Here is a 16,095-nt window from a genome sequence, read left to right on the forward strand (position 1 = left end):
CCCTTTTCAACCTTTAAGGGCCCAATGGAGCTTAGTCAGTCCCTGTGATGCAGCATTTGTTTCTCCTACTAGTCAGCTGTTCATTCTCTCCCTTGGTACTAATTGTTTCCTGAGGTGCCAAGTTTCTGTCTTGGAACAAGGCAATTATTGCTCATACATGTTCTCCACTGTGACTGAGATTAAACTTGTTTTTAATAATCATTATAGATGTTCTTTGTTCATGATGATTTTATATAGAGAACATATGGCTATAACCTCATTCAGCAGAAATTACAGTTGTGCCCAGAGAGGTCTTGGTATAATTTAACTTTTGAGGCTGTAGAGTTTCAGTTATCACTATCAGAGGACTAAGTAAAATGACCTGATGATCTCCCATTACAGTTTCATACAACAAATTCTAATTTCCCCACTGGGGATCAATAAACAGTATAAATTAAAAAATAAATAAACCAATAAAAACACAAGCTACTATCCTCAGCCCTTTCTATGTATACAACACAATTACTAAAATAAGTTGAACCCAGGAAAAACCAGCAGCAACATTCTTCTGTCCCACAAATGAAGCTCAGTGTAAATTCTTTCAGGAAGACCTAACTATTAATTAATGCACTTCTAAATCAATTCAGCTGTTATCCAAATAAATGTATTTTTTAATAATGCTGTGTATAACTGTCGCATATCTGCTGCTAGTCTCTCCTGAGGGAAATGTATCTCAGAGTAAATCCTTTCAGGAAGACGTCACTCTTAATCAATGCTCAACCTAACTCGAATCAGCTGTCGGAGGTGTCCACCTTCCTGCTAAACCAATCAGAATCGTTACACAATGGCAAGGGCCAATCACAGAGTCACAACCCTGCTTTAAATAATTGTTTCTCCCTTTGCCATCAGCTGTCGTTGCAAGCAAAGTGTGCAACCCTCCACCCCCCCCTTCCACCTCCAGTCATCTCCTCCAGCTGACCAGTCCAGAGCTTGGGGGGGATCTGATGGTTCTCTACCCCTATATAGATATGCAAAAGATTTGTATAATGATCAGTCTAATTGCCTCTTTTCCTCGCCACTTTGTACATTTTATTTGAGCTGTACAATAAATCTTAATTGCATAAATGCACTCATGTCTCTCCTGATTGAATTGTACTTAATGCCCCTGTTGTGAAAATTAAAAAATGTCTCTGTCTTGTCCATTTCTACCATTTGCACCAAAAAAACATAACATATCGTTCATATATTGGATATGTGAACTCTGACAATTTGTACATACAAACTGTCATCGTTGAATGCCATGCAACCAAAAGTGAAAGTAGGGGGGCATCAGATGCAACTATCAAAACTTGTTGGTTCTTGCACTTAAAGTGAAAATATGAGTATGAATTGTGTATTTGGAATTTAAACTGTATTTAAATGCACCACTTAGTTCACAGCAAGCATAACCAAATCTGAGGTCAGAAAAAGATGGATATGGCACCAAGATTAAACATTTAAGTGTATTTAAAAAGTCCTATCAGAAAACTGTTGACTGTGCTTCTATATTAAAAGGAAATTTTGAGTCAGTTTTAATCTGAATAAAGAAGGATTCTGTTCATTTTTTCATGTTAGAAAAAACAATGAGTAAAAGTGACGATTATAGCCTAGACATTTAATATTGCTCTTAAATTGGTTAAAGCTAAATTACCTTTATCTAAGGGACATTTTTTTCCAACACATTTGCCTCTCTGGGACACTGAAATTTAAACTAACACAAGATTAGGATAAACGTGACACTTGTAGTTTGTCTGTAGGTGTCTTTTTGTACATCTCTGCAGCTCTGATCTGCTAGGCCTACTCTTCCTCGATGCGGGAGACCTGCAGGTGCAGCATGTAGGAGGCACGTTTTGGTTGAAGTCCTCCGTCCGTGAGCGTTGTCAGGACCCTGGTTGTTTTCTCCGTTATTGCCAGAGACCTGCACTGTGTGGGATGATGACTCACAAACCGACTGTTGATGACTACAAATATCTATTCTGTGCACGCACCCACGCTCCCAAGCACATCGCGGCGCGCGCTCTTCCACGTGCACTCTCGCACAGCAGGAATCAAACCCTTTACGTCAAGCCAGACAGGAAGGCGAAAACGAATCTGATGGCACGATAGCCGGGTCCTCTCGTCCAACCGAAACAAGTAAGTGAGTTTTTTTTTTTTTAAATGTCTGTGAGTGGAAAACTGCACGGGGTGTCATTTATTATCGTTTAGGCTTTATTAACTTTATCCTGCAAGCTGCTAGTTCGCACTCGAATCTATTACTGGCATGGAGCCGTCGGTAGACCTAAATATTCTTTATGTCTTTCTCTCGCAGATGCATACCCGCTCCTCTCGCCCATGGACGAGCTTTCCCTTTTCACACGGATTTGGTCGTGTGCACTGAGGCAGAGCTGATCTTATGGCAGACATCAGCCCGCCTTGTAGCCTACCCTCGCCCATCTGATCCACTGTGAGAGAACATAATTCGAAGAGAGGACGTGAGATGAAAAGCCAAAAACGACCACCACTGCTCGCCTTATCGGCACTCCTACTCTGCACATTACCCCAGACAGCAGGGTCCAGCAGGTCTCATCGCAGCAGCACAGCATCATCAACAACAACAACATCATCCTCATCAGAGGCTAGAGGCAGGAATCATTTGGGGACCCAAAACTGGCTTAAAACGACAAACATCAGTTCTAATGGCAGTCACAGCCACAAAAGTAGGCCAAGTAAGCTAAAAGAGGCAATGGGCCAAGTGAATAGCTTCTCTTTCAACACTACCAGAGGCAACAGGACCACTGTGATAACTGAAAGGTCTGGCAGGGCACCAAACTGGAGCCTGGAGGAAGGGGTGTCACCACTGTGTGCCTACCGAATGATTGAGGGAGGTATTGGGGGCCAGCTGTGTTTTCGACACACGCTGTTTGGGTACAAGTGTCACAAGGGAGACTGCAGGACAGTGGTGTCTTTCAGGAATCTGGTGGCAAATATTCTTATCAATGGCAGTGTACTGTTACAGTGGACCCATGAGGGAGAATCCACAATAACTGGCCGAGACGTAAAGACAAAAGAGACTGTAGCTGGTCAGAAGGGCGATGGGGATCCAGGGACAAATTTAACAAGAGAGGAAAGATCAAACACTGCTTTCACTGCCCGACGACACAAGCGTGGAGGCTACGAGTTAAGCTGCTGGTGGAATGGAAGCTATACTCAATTTGAGTGTGCTGGTGTCCATCTTGGATCTGGCTGCAGGGACTTTCTCATGATTGAGCTGCATGAGAACATCCCCTACCGCATCTGCCTGCGCTCCCTGGCCCGCTTAGATCCAGCTCAGAAAGCAGACCAGCGGGACTGTGTAGAGTTTACCTTGCCACCATCTGGGATGCAGGACATTGTGATCGCCATGACAACGGTTGGTGGAGCTATTTGCGTGATGCTGGTCATCATCTGCTTGCTGGTGGCATACATCACTGAAAATATCATGAGCCCCACGACACAGCACACATACTCCTATCGCACTCACTCACATCACTGATGTGACACTGAATCTAAGATGCACTGTTAATAAATAAAATGGCTTGCATTTAACTTAAATGACGACCATATCTAATCTCAAAATCATAGCCACTCACTGTCAATAATAGCATTCTTACTTTTCAGTCATCCACATAATGATATAAATACCCTGCTACAACTGAATTGAAGCACAAACTACTGTGGGTCCGCAAATAACATGCCTTTCTCAGCCTCTGCGAGGATGCACTGAACCAAAAGTACTGATAATCTACATTTACTATCATACAGTAGTTTACTGTGTTATTTGTTTAAGGTTGTCTGTGATTGAGTATGTCAGTCTGTTTGCTGGCAGCTTATACAAATATACAATTAATGAAATGGCTCGAGCGCATCACAAACAACAGTTTTTGCTAAATATGCAGCCCGTGAAAGTGTCCGGACTTGTTCTGTCTTCTTGTTTGCTGCGACAATGGAAAATAAAACTTTACTGTATTCAACTCTTCCACTTGACTAAACCATCAAACTGTTTAGTTTTGCTTTTGTTTCTGCATTCAGTATTTGTACCATTTTGTGAAAGGCAATACAATCTGGTGTATAATCTCCAAATACTGTGCCAAATAGTTTTAGTTAGAATGCCATAATGTCCAGCTGTTAGTGAATAAAGTATCAATTGTCATTTGTAATACTTTACAGCCTTCCTGTTTTTTCTCCTTGTGTGTGATAAAGTGTGTGCATGTGTTTGTCCTCACATCCCTGGACAATTTACAGGAATAAAGAACAGACAGAAATTAAAAAGATATCGGTATAAACAGACACTAGTTCTCTGAACCACTGGGGCTTGATCCCGTTATTAAGCTTTTTTGTTTTTATTTTAAAATGATATCTCAGGGTATGCATCATCATCTTGATCAGATGATTTAAATAAGTCCAGTTGGAAGAGTGTACAGAGCAAAGTACAATATGATATAGTAAAACAATACAATTTTGCTGCTGTTGAATACACTGTACAGATAAAGTAACATATGAATGGTGGGGAACCTTATCAAAATCATGGAGGTAGCTTTTGTGAAGCCTGTAGGAAGAGTAAAAATATGCAGTTGTCTGTTCAGAACTGATTAATGGATATAAATAGGGGAAATTATATTATCAAGATAAGTCTACGCACTGTGTCTGCAGTGTTAACACAAACACGTTGTCAACTTGGCCTATGTCGAGGTTATTTTTGTATTTTGCGTTTTTCACAATGTTTTGTTTCCGCAGCAGCATAAGCCTATTTGCTTACTCATATGTGTATCACAAAATGTGTACCTATTTTTGGAAAATGCTCCGGGTGCCCTCATGGCCAATTTTAATGTAGTAAATAGTAAAGAGTCTTTCAAGGAAAGTCCCATTTCTGTTTATTAACGTTGAGTCTACGTTGCCACATTTTTCAGCGTGACTAGTAGGAAACCCCGCCCTCAAATTACATCACTCATAAAGCCGTAGTCGCTAACGGGGCGCCGCCATTTTAACTTCCTGCATCACAAGGAGGAGAGTCAGTCGCACAGCATTTGTACCTCGAAACGTCTTCTTAGTTAGCGTAACAAAAGGGGTCTTGTTTTTTTCAGGGAACAAACAAACTACCTCTGTATAGTTTCTGACAGCTTGTGTCGGTTAGTTTCAGCCGGAGAGACGCAATGCCGAGCCACCCGCTGCGAGTAGCGGTTGTGTGCTCGAGCAACCAGAACCGCAGTATGGAAGCGCACAGTATCCTCAGGTAAAGATGAACCGCCGGGAGAAGAACAAAAGGAAAACCCCAATGATGTGAACCAAATCTGCGCGTTATCGAGCCGTTTCCTGAGCCGGTCACAAGTCAAGCCGACACGGTGGCAGACAGTCCTTCAGGCCTCAACGCAGTTAACAATGGACTCGCTCCTTTCGAGTGTCACACGGGCTAGGGCGTACTTTTCAACGCTTACTGACTAGCTAGCTAGGTTTCATGTTTGCGTTTACCTAAAGTAAATATCCACACAGATTTTGTTTTCAAACAGATTCAGGGGTTGCAAAATACCGACCCAAATTTGGTGGGGTTTTTTTGTGTTTTTTTCTTCTCCCCACATGCAGACTAGAGCGCCCCCCTGGAGGGAATATTCCGGAAGGGAGCAACTGCAGCCTGTGCAACATCGGGTGGCTTAGCCGCTTTGACAAGTCAATTTTTCCACACACCATTTACAATGGTTGTCTTTATGGATTAATTTCAAACCAAATAGGTTTGCTGGAGTGGGACTTTCAGATATGTCACACTTGATCTCATTCCCTGATAGCTTCTTTTTTTTTGTCAGTGGGAAGCAGTGCACTTCTGTCTAATCATTATTTACAAGCCAAAATAGCCTTGTGGTTAGCTGAAATAAAAATAAAAAATTCTCTAAATGTTTTTATATTAAGAAAAGGTAAATCTCTTATGTAGCAGGGGTCAAGGTGAAATGGGCCTTTGCACTTTAGTGTCCTAATTTAGCCTGTGACATAAAACAGGGCCATGTTATACATAACACCTAAAACGTATGTAAGAAAACAATTTCAATAGCTGACTTCATTGGATACCTTTTACTTAATTGTGAAAAGATGCTGATGCTGCATTTGGCTCTTGTGTAATGTTTTCTTGTGTAGTGCTGATGTTAGAAATGTTATGTAATTTACTGTCTTGTCATTTTTTCGTTTTTGCAGCAAACGTGGATTTGATGTGCGTTCATTTGGGACAGGGTCTCATGTGAAGCTACCTGGTCCTGCCCCGGATAAGCCAAATGTGTATGACTTCAAAACGACATATGTACAGATGTACAACGACTTGGTCCGCAAGGACAAGGAACTGTATCCCCTTCTCACTCACTTTTCCAAACACACTCACACACGTTTATACTGTATACTGGGAGCCAGATAAGTAGACATGACGTATGTACGTGTATCTTGTTTGGATATCTATCTTTAGGGGAATTTATCCACGTGTGAAGGCGTTTGAACGGCACAGCAGATGGGACTGCACCGATGGGTAAATCACATGCAGGGATTTTAAAATGTGTTAGATATATTTTGTTATTAAACCTGTAATATACAGTGGGTGGAAAAAGCATTTGCAATACAACAGTAAGTGCAATTTGGTGAAGATCATAAGTTATTGTTGAGACCATCAGATTTACCTCTATATTCAACTCTAAAATCCTAGCTTATATGGAGTATTTGCAAGGGTTATGTTACCACTCTTCCTCGCTAGGGCAGTTTCTCTATGTTAAAATATGAATGTTCTTCTTTTTCTCAATTTGATATTTTTGCAGGATGAGTAACACTAGCACGTTAGACAAAAATATTATCTTTTTTCTGACCTGGTAAATTGCTGTAACTCAACACTAAAACTAAAAGGCAAAGTATCAAACCACTGGAGAACTCCCATTAGCAAAGAGAAACAGTGGAGAAAAGTGACAACACTGACTGAACAAACCTAGTGGAGCATATCACAAAAGTTAAACATCACTGCTGTTTCCCTGTTCAAAGAACTGGCTTTCTGAGTTGCATCTTAAATTTTGAGTAAGATATTGACTAAAGTACCCCAAAGTTTAATAAAGTAAGTTCAACAAATGAAGATTAATTACTTGTGTGGGTCCTCATTAGTGAGACTATAAATACACACGCCACCAAACCGTATACTCAAATCTTTGGACCCTGTTACAAAAGTCCTGTAATGTCTTGGAGCTGGAGCCTTGAAACCTGTAATAGCTTTCATTGCATTTTCTTTACAAATTTAAAAACTGTCAAGCTTTAAGTTCATCACGGTTATGTTTTTTTTTATTGTTCCTGTCAATAAGTACTTTGTATTTTTGGTCTTCGTTGATGAACTTTAAGAAATCTATGTTGCCAATATCAGTTAGCAGATTAAAGGTAAACCTGCTCCCTGGGTTGGTATATTTTAAGGCTTAATTTATTCCTGGAATATCTCCCATTTTTCTTCAGCTAATTACTTTGTTTAATTAAAGACTAGGCTAAATATAGGCTTATTTTTAGAAGTTAAGCATGTCCAAGGGCATCTCGAGTTATTCTCTTTTAATAGGCCTCCTTTGAACGTCTAGGCTTAAAAGTAATATATGTGTGCTTCACCAAATTTTGAACTGCTAATGATGATAATGTATTGCAGGTGTAAACTTTGCCAACCCACGGTAGGTTGTCTGTATTCCTGCATGTCAAAGGTGCTGTTACAAACTGTACACCAGCTGCCTTGTCAATCCCAATGTATTGTAAATAGAAAATGTACACACTGCCTCTTACAAAAATATTTGTATTCTTGCAACTTTGCATGGATTTCTTAAAAATATAGTCCACTATTATCGACAATTCACCATGGTGGTTGGTCTTTTTTTTTTATAGCCTATATTTGGCAATGTCTTCTAGGGTGGCCATGTAGGGGCAGCAAGATGGACTACTTTGGTTCCATTTTTGAAACATGGAGTATTTGTATCAGAATTGCTTGTTGATAATAACATACGTTTCACATTTCCTGTTTACTCTGAAATGACATTCTTCTATTTTTTTCTGTTTCGCCAGACCACTTGGGTGGTAGTTTTTTCAGACACCACTAGAGGGTGCTGTAGCTTGTCATACAAACACTTGATACCCATCCAGGGTGGACCCCACAATGCAAACAAAATATGCAGTCTAATTCAGACAAATGAATATCTTACCGTATCATAGTCTTGGCAGGCATTGCAATCCTGTCTCTGGTAGTGTGTTGTATTACCTTGAAGTGTGTGTCTCTCGCTCCTGCTGTGCTCCTTGACTTCCCAACTCTTTAGATACACACAGAATGGCATCCTGCACATGCTGGACCGCAACAAGCGCATCAAATCAAAGCCCGAGCGCTTTCAAAGCTGCAAGGAGAAGTTTGACCTGGTCATCACATGTGAAGAGAGAGTCTATGACCAAGTACTAGAGGGTAAGGCTTCTCAAAATGAATGTATAATCTTTGAAGGGATATAGTTGGTAATTCAGAGACCTTTGCAAGAACACTTTATAATTACATTTACACCCCACAATGTTTTGTCTATATGCCCAAATTTTTACTTTTTACCTCACTCTTTCTCTTTCATCTGTTGTTGCTCCCCAGATCTGAATTCAAGAGAACAGGAGACTCTACAACCTGTCCATGTTATCAATGTAGACATTCAGGATAACCACGAGGAAGCCACGCTGGGCGCCTTCCTCATCTGTGAGCTGTGTCAATGTGTGAGTGTCTCCCACTGGGTTCTTAAATGCTGTTGTACAGGCACACTGAGGGCATAGTACAACAAACACTGTTATTTATGACTATGGTTTAATAATAAAAAAGCATTCAGTATAGCTATCTACTTAACTAGTACAAATAGGGTGTTCTTAAGTGGACCTAATCTTCCATACAGTATATTTCCAAAATGATAGATTCATTGGTCACCTAATGAAAATGCTGCCGGTGCTAAATAGATGCGATGTGGATTCAGGCTGTTTAATGTGCTTCCTCCTCCTCCTTCGCCCCTGCAGATCCAGCACACTGAGGACATGGAGGATGAAATGGATGAGCTCATACAAGAGTTTGAGGAGAAGAGCAACAGGCCTTTTCTTCACACTGTCTGTTTCTACTGATACACAATAGAAATTTGCAATAAACACAGACCTGGATCACAAGCAATCAAACAATATGGACACACAAACACTTCTTACTCCTCAGTTATCTACAGCACTCTTTATACACAGTCTATGCCACAACACAATACATTGTGTGTCTACACACAAACACACACACACTTTTGGGTCAGGACCTAAAAGTGGCTGCTGGTGATAATGGGTCGTTCCTCTATGCAGAGGATGGACTTGCTGCTCTCGCTCTGCCTTTATTTCTCCGGATTAAGGTCGGGCCAAGGAGGTCCTTCCTCAATCCCAGTCCAGTGAAATAGCTCGACCATGTCTCCTCAGGGAGAGGCATTAACACCCACACCCCTGATTCAACAACTCCCTTACCAGTTCCTTTTGATTTTGTTCAGAACAGCATATTAATGCTGTCTTTTGCTTTTGGCAAATTATATATTTAATTCAGATTTTTATTCCTGACCCGGGACAGTGTAAATGTGTATTTTTGGGTCGGACAGGAATGGGACAATGAATTGAACTGAATGCATGTGTATGGGTGACCATGTGTTGTAGATTAGTTTGGATAAAGTTTAAGTGAGTGGCTAATAATGAATAACCAAACCTAGACCTCTCTAAGGCTCTCCTCCAGTGTATTTCCAATATAATGTGTTGATTCATATTTAAACTTGGATATGCCATTTTTCAGGGCGTAGTATTTTTTTTTTTTTTTTTTTTTTGTAAATGTTAAAGAATTGAAGCATTGTAATTATTTGCAAACTGCGAGCGCAGCTCAGAGTGCCTGATTTTTCTGTATGTACATATGAATCCTCTAAAGAAAGAAACCTCTCTAAAAAGAAATCTCGTGGCTCTTTATTTGCTTTGTCTTAGTTCATGATGGGTTTTATGCAAATGGTTATTGTTAACTAGCATTCTGATACATCAATTAACCACTATTAAGTTAGAACTTCTTCTTTCGGCGGCAACTATCAGTGGTCGCCGCAGCGGAGCATTTTCTCCCATCTAACCTTAATTGGTAAATGGAAAAATTGACAAGCTAACCATTTTCACGTCAGCTGATAGAGCTGTCAGGTTATTTTCACGTCGGATTCATTGTTAGACATATTTGTGGACAAGCAGGGGCAACTAAGATTATTTAAAAACTATTTTACAGAAAGGTCTCCAAAGCCAAACATGAGGACTTGGTTTAAATGTTTTTGCCTGTTAAAATAGAACCTAAACAATTTTTTTTAAATACGGTAATCGAAGTTGCCATTACTTGTCAATGTTCACCAATTTGTAGTACACTAACTGAAAATGCAAAAACTCAACAGTAAATGTTTAACTAAATATCTTTTATTGTCATTGTACAGATAAAATAGGAGCGCTACTCCTCAGTGCAAAAACAAAACTTCAGCAAACAAACATCTACAGCCGGCAACAAAGTTTCAAAAAAATAAAGTAAAATAAGTAAAATGTAGTTCTGCACAAGGATAATTGTAAATATTAGATACCAAAAAAAAAAATTAGTTTCTTACGTGGGCTTGCGATATTTCTTTTCCTCCTTTCTTTTTCTAGGACGGCGAAGGCATGGCCAGCCCTACGCTGACTCTGATTGGCGGCAACGAGTTCTAATCAGAGGCAGAGAGACAAAACTTCGCCATCCTAGGAAACGCTCATTTGCTGCCCGGGTGTACCTTTCCGTTCCGTTCTCTTCCATGGTTGCTAGGCGTTAATAAAATACACCAATGTTAGGTGACTGTCGGTAGCCTACACAGTGACCTCGGCTTTAATCTGCATACATTAACAGTACGTAAATAATGAGCTAAAGCTGGCTTAACGCTACATATTAGGCTAATTATTACGAGGTAAGATTTATAGGGTTTCTTACCTCAACAAATTATCCTGAACAAATTGATTAACGTTAACGTTACCCAAGCGACCGTCAGTTTAAAAAAAGAAAAGAAAAGCTAACGTTATGTTTTTAATTGAAATAGTTGTGCTGTTCTGCTAACGCGTTGCGGTAGATAATAGTAACCATGGTAACTTTGTTCATTTTAATCAAAACAACAATGATTTGTTACTACTTGTGACTGGGAAAATCCATCACCGACTTTTCCCCGGTGGTGTTGCACAGCTGAACACGTCAGACGGAGAAGGTAGGACAGCAGTCTCCCCGTCTTCTTATCTTGAATGAGCACCAACTATTAAGTAACGCCAACGAGAGTATGGTCATGAAGGCACCACAATGTTTCTAATTTTCCGGATATTACGCTAAAGGTTTTAACGCTAACGCTTTCCGTCGACAGTTAAACTCGATAACATTAAGCTAGTTAATAAGCAGTTTAACGTGTATTTCACCTTGGGTTTTTGGGAATATTGGAAGCAGTGTTGTGGTGTAGCGATATCTGAGATGACTTTTGTTATTGTTTTGTTCCAGACCGACTTTTCTGACCGAAATGAACGCGCTTTTTGGCCACTTTCACAACTTCATCCTCCCGTTAGTGCGAGGGGCGGACGGTGTCTGCGCATGCACCTGTGGGAGGTAAGATACAATCCAGCTGTAACGTTCCTGAATGAGTCCTTACAATGTGGGGAGTGACATACTCGCCGCTTATATTCCTAAACTTGCTTTAATGGGTGCTGTGAGTTGCTGTTAAGCTAAATGGACAATTAGCTCAAACAGGCTACTGCAATTTAAAGTCAAATTTTGTGTTTATTATGACTTCTCACCATGAAGCCTGATTATTTATCTCATGGCTTTTTAGCTCAGAATTTGTGAGTGAGTTGCTCACTCTCTGTGTGGGAGATGTTGAGACTATGTGCTGCTGATGCAGAGGGATGGAGAACACCCACACCTGTTCCCTCTGGTTTCTGTGACTTTAGATGGTGTGTGGTTGTGTTTAGCCCACGACCTGTCAAACCCCAGGGGTCACACAGGCCAGCTGTTAATGATATCTCTGTCCAGCTGTTATAGACAATGTACCTCGAGGATGTCTCGTTAACATTAACACATTGAGATCAATCAGGTAAATAGGACTTAAACCAGCTTAGTTTAATCTTTAAATGCCAATTAAATGTTCCAATGTCTGTAACAGGATGGTATGGTCAATGGCGTCGAATGCAGCACTTAAATCTACTCAGAAAGTACGGACACAAGTCCTTTGTCTGCTGCAGTTAGAAAGTCATAAGTAATTTTCACCAGTGCCTTCTCTGTGCTATGATGCATTCTAAATCCTGACTGAAAGTCCTCAAAGAAACTATTACTATGTAGATGAACATAAAACTAATTAGCAACTACCTTCTCAAGCATCTTGGAGAGAAAGGGAAGGTAAGATATGGGTTGATAGTTGGCTAAGACCTCAGGATTGAGGGTGGGGTTTTTTCAGAAGACGTTTTAACACAGCTACTTTAAACAACTGCCTTACATAACCTGTTAATAGAGACATGTGGATTATATAGTACTGGAGTGTTAACCATGGGTAACGCTTCTTTATGCAGCCTCGTTGGGATGGGGTCTAAGAGACAGGTAGATGGCTCAGCTAAAGAGACCTTTAAAATTAATTGTTAAAGGTCTATAGGATAGAAGCAGTATATGTCAGGTCTTGTTGTTCTTTCTAGCGCTACTGTGTTTAAAGGTGAATCGTTAAAAGTTGAGGGTAAAGAATGATGAATTTTATCTCTAATGGTCAAATTCTATCATTAAAGAAGCTCATGAAGTCATCACTACTCAGTGCTGTAGGAATAAATGGCTGAAAAGGAGCTGTGACTCTCTGTCAGCCTGGCTACAGTGCTGAAAAGAAACGTTGGGTTGGGTTGTTCTTATTATTATTCTATTAGTGATGAGTAATTGTGTGATCTGGCATTTCTGAGGGCCTTCCTATAGATTTTCAGACTGTTTCAGACCAGTTTGGTGGAACGCCATTTACTTTCAAGTTTTGCGAGATTTGTTTTATTTTGCGAGTTTGGGAGTTATACCGAGGGGCTAGTTTCCTTGGCTTCATCATCTTTTTTGGGGGGGGGAGTCTAAAGTCGTCTGTAGGCCATAGCACAAAATTATCAATTTAGGAGGGACTAAGGTTAACATAAAGGTCCTCTGTTATATTAAAGCATGGCATTGAGTTAAATGCTGTTGAAATATCTTCCCTAAATTTTACAATAGCACTGTCAGATAGGCATCTAGTGTAGAAGCTTTTATCTAATATTGTATACTCTGGTAATAAGAATTCCAAAATTATTAACTGTTAAATTAAATTATCATCAGCATTAAAAGTGTGTAAACAAAGTATTCAAAGTTTGATGATTGTTTGCATTTTAAGGTAACATTGTTTTCATCAGTGCTTTTTTAGCAGAGGTTGGTCAGAAATCGTTAATCACGGGAAAGGCAAATATATATCTACATATATATATATATATATATATATATATATATATATATATATATATATATATATATATATATATATATATATATATATATATATATATATATATTTTCAATTATTGTGGCTTTTGTTTAGGCTGTCATTTACTAATTAATTTGATTACAAGACAAGATGTATCAGGATCAGGCTGGTCTAACACCTCTGCTAATCAATTTCCTGTGGGACACCCGAGTTAAGATGAACGATTATACACATTATTATGGCTCAAGAAAAACCCTTATACTTAGGATCCTAAAACTCATGTGTCTGTATCAAAAGAAATCTATTTTGTGTAATTACACAAACAATGTTTAGTTTTTTATTCTGAAAACTTGGCATTTTGGAAATACATAATATTTCAAATGCATATTCCTACACTGGTATTGTACAACAGGGGTGGGAAGCTTTCAGAATTATGCATTAATTTTCTTTTCTTTTGTTTTCTGTGTGCAAATTTCACACCACTAGTTTCTGCTTTGTGTGTTGCAGGCATCAAGTCTATCATGTTGTTCCATATAATGGGGCCGAGTCCATGATGGAATCCAGAGAAAACTACGTTGTAAGTGACATCATGGCCCGGCAGGAGATTTATGTGATAGTTGGACTGCTCTTGGGCCTCTACATCAGCTCGTTGCTGCAGTGGCTGCACGGAGTTTGCCACTCATGGCTTAAATACAGGATTTCAAACCAAGTAAATGGTGAGAAAGAAGTCAACTGAAACTGAACTTGCATGTGGGAAAGTGTATGGGTTCCTATAGAATGGCGTTTTGCAGTGATTATACAGTATATAAAACATTTATACTGTATATTTAAGCTATGGCATTCTTGTAAGTGAACGTGTCCAGCCTGATGTCACAGCAAACTCATTCTTTGCTGGACAAAAAAGGTTGCCTTTCTACTCTTTGATGTATAGAAAAGAGCACACAAAAACCTAACTTTTTTTTGAGTACCCTCCTCCGCCTCCTTACTTATTTTCCCTCTTCCTGTGATAATAGCTCTGAGTAACTGTCAGGAACAAAAGAAGAACACAGTAGCAAAAGACAAACATTTCTTTAACAAAGTTCCACATTTTGGTAACAAATGACAAATGAATAAATCTTAGTACAACATAAAAAGCTAGAGAAGTTAGAGCCCACACAGAAGTGAAGTCAACTAAGCAATAAAGAAACTAACCAAACGGAGTTATCTTCTAAATGACACACAAGGGGGTTACAGTGAAGTCCATTTACTTCAGAACTCCGAAGCCAGAGGTGGGAATGACGTTGAGTTGGTTGCGATTCATTTAACAAGTCAGATTTTCACTGCGGGGCAAGCTCTAGCCAGGTTGGCCGTTGTTAGCAATAGAAGTTGTTAACAATTGATTACGCTGTTTTTTTTGTTTTTTTTTTTAAGTTGGACAGGACCGTGTGTACGACTGATTTAGTGAGACACAAATAAGACAGAAGCTTTAATGAACTCGATGTTACTACGTCTTTCACTACTGTTGATGCACGGCACAACCATGTTGGCCATGTTGTACTGTCAGGTTGTTCAAGTTCCCAACTTGGTTATCCGAGTTCAGGGGACTTTTCCGACTTTGACCTTGAAAAAAATCGGACTTCTGAGTACAAATGGAACGCACTATTTCATACACACATGACCAGGCTTTACATGTGGAGCCTGACTACATCCATAAATTTCTTTCTGATGCAATCAAAATGAGATGTTCCCCCCCCTCTCTCCTTACTATCCATGTCATTTATCCCTCCCCCTTGCACTCACACCCATACACCAATTCAAGAGCTTTTCACCAGCCCACTTTCCTTGTTTCTTTTTCCAGATGTGGATTTGTGGTCATTCAGGTCGTTGTTCAGGCAGTTTCATCCACGACACACAGAGGACTCCACAGGAAACACGTTGGATCTAATACAAGATGTGTACCCTGACATTAATGACCATCAAGATAAAAATGTGGATTAAATTCAGTAGTTTCTGTGGGCTTTCTTTCCATAACTTTTCGTTTTCAATCTTGTAGTCTTCAGCCCCACCCGACACTGACTCAAGTGTCATCACTTAAAGCGACGTATCAGATTTTGAGCGGCTCCATTTGGAGCCACAAAGGTCTTTACACAACTTTTTTTTCACAAAGGCAGCCGTACTTCCCAAGACCTGAGACCAGAATAGGATGTTAAATATTGGTGGAGTTCCTCTTTAACCAGTAAACCCTTGTTGCAACATTGGAAATAAAACTTTTAAAAAGGTTCGCCTGGGGACCTCCAGTGCATATCACCTTCAGGTTTTCATTAAAGGAGTATTTCTTGCAGTTAATAGCTTTTCAGTGCAGCGGTTTGATGTTTTATAAATCAAGCAGAAATGGAATTACCACATTGCTTGTTTTTTCTTTATGTGAAGCCATACATCATAGGACATGAATGCATCCTATAATGTCTGACAGGGAGGGTTATCGTGGGGCCTATTCTCTACCTAGGACAGCTTCATGCCCTTGACTTTGGTTTGTAGAAGAAGCTTCCTAAAGCCCTTGGCCATTACTGTGAATTAT

At 39.8% G+C, this 16,095-nt stretch overlaps 3 protein-coding genes across 3 annotated transcripts; all 3 read left to right on the top strand.

Annotated features, from left to right (window-relative positions):
* Window positions 1-1,861: 1,861 nt before the first annotated feature.
* fndc10 (fibronectin type III domain containing 10) lies at window positions 1,862-4,200 on the top strand. The gene is made up of 2 exons (XM_034869283.1): window positions 1,862-2,151; window positions 2,327-4,200. The coding sequence occupies exon 2, from the start codon at window positions 2,495-2,497 to the stop codon at window positions 3,527-3,529; it is 1,035 nt and encodes a 344-aa protein (XP_034725174.1). The 5' UTR covers window positions 1,862-2,151; window positions 2,327-2,494; the 3' UTR covers window positions 3,530-4,200.
* A 792-nt stretch (window positions 4,201-4,992) lies between these two features.
* Window positions 4,993-9,989, top strand: ssu72 (SSU72 homolog, RNA polymerase II CTD phosphatase). The gene is made up of 5 exons (XM_034869303.1): window positions 4,993-5,266; window positions 6,214-6,357; window positions 8,328-8,467; window positions 8,639-8,757; window positions 9,049-9,989. Exons 1-5 carry the CDS (start codon window positions 5,187-5,189, stop codon window positions 9,148-9,150), a joined length of 585 nt encoding a protein of 194 aa, XP_034725194.1. The 5' UTR covers window positions 4,993-5,186; the 3' UTR covers window positions 9,151-9,989.
* Window positions 9,990-10,924: 935 nt separating this feature from the next.
* Window positions 10,925-15,523, top strand: LOC117943288 (transmembrane protein 240-like). The gene is made up of 4 exons (XM_034869315.1): window positions 10,925-11,337; window positions 11,572-11,677; window positions 14,046-14,254; window positions 15,376-15,523. Exons 2-4 carry the CDS (start codon window positions 11,592-11,594, stop codon window positions 15,513-15,515), a joined length of 435 nt encoding a protein of 144 aa, XP_034725206.1. The 5' UTR covers window positions 10,925-11,337; window positions 11,572-11,591; the 3' UTR covers window positions 15,516-15,523.
* Window positions 15,524-16,095: the final 572 nt, after the last annotated feature.

This window comes from Etheostoma cragini, chromosome 4 (assembly GCF_013103735.1).
Source record: "Etheostoma cragini isolate CJK2018 chromosome 4, CSU_Ecrag_1.0, whole genome shotgun sequence".
NCBI lineage: Eukaryota > Metazoa > Chordata > Actinopteri > Perciformes > Percidae > Etheostoma > Etheostoma cragini.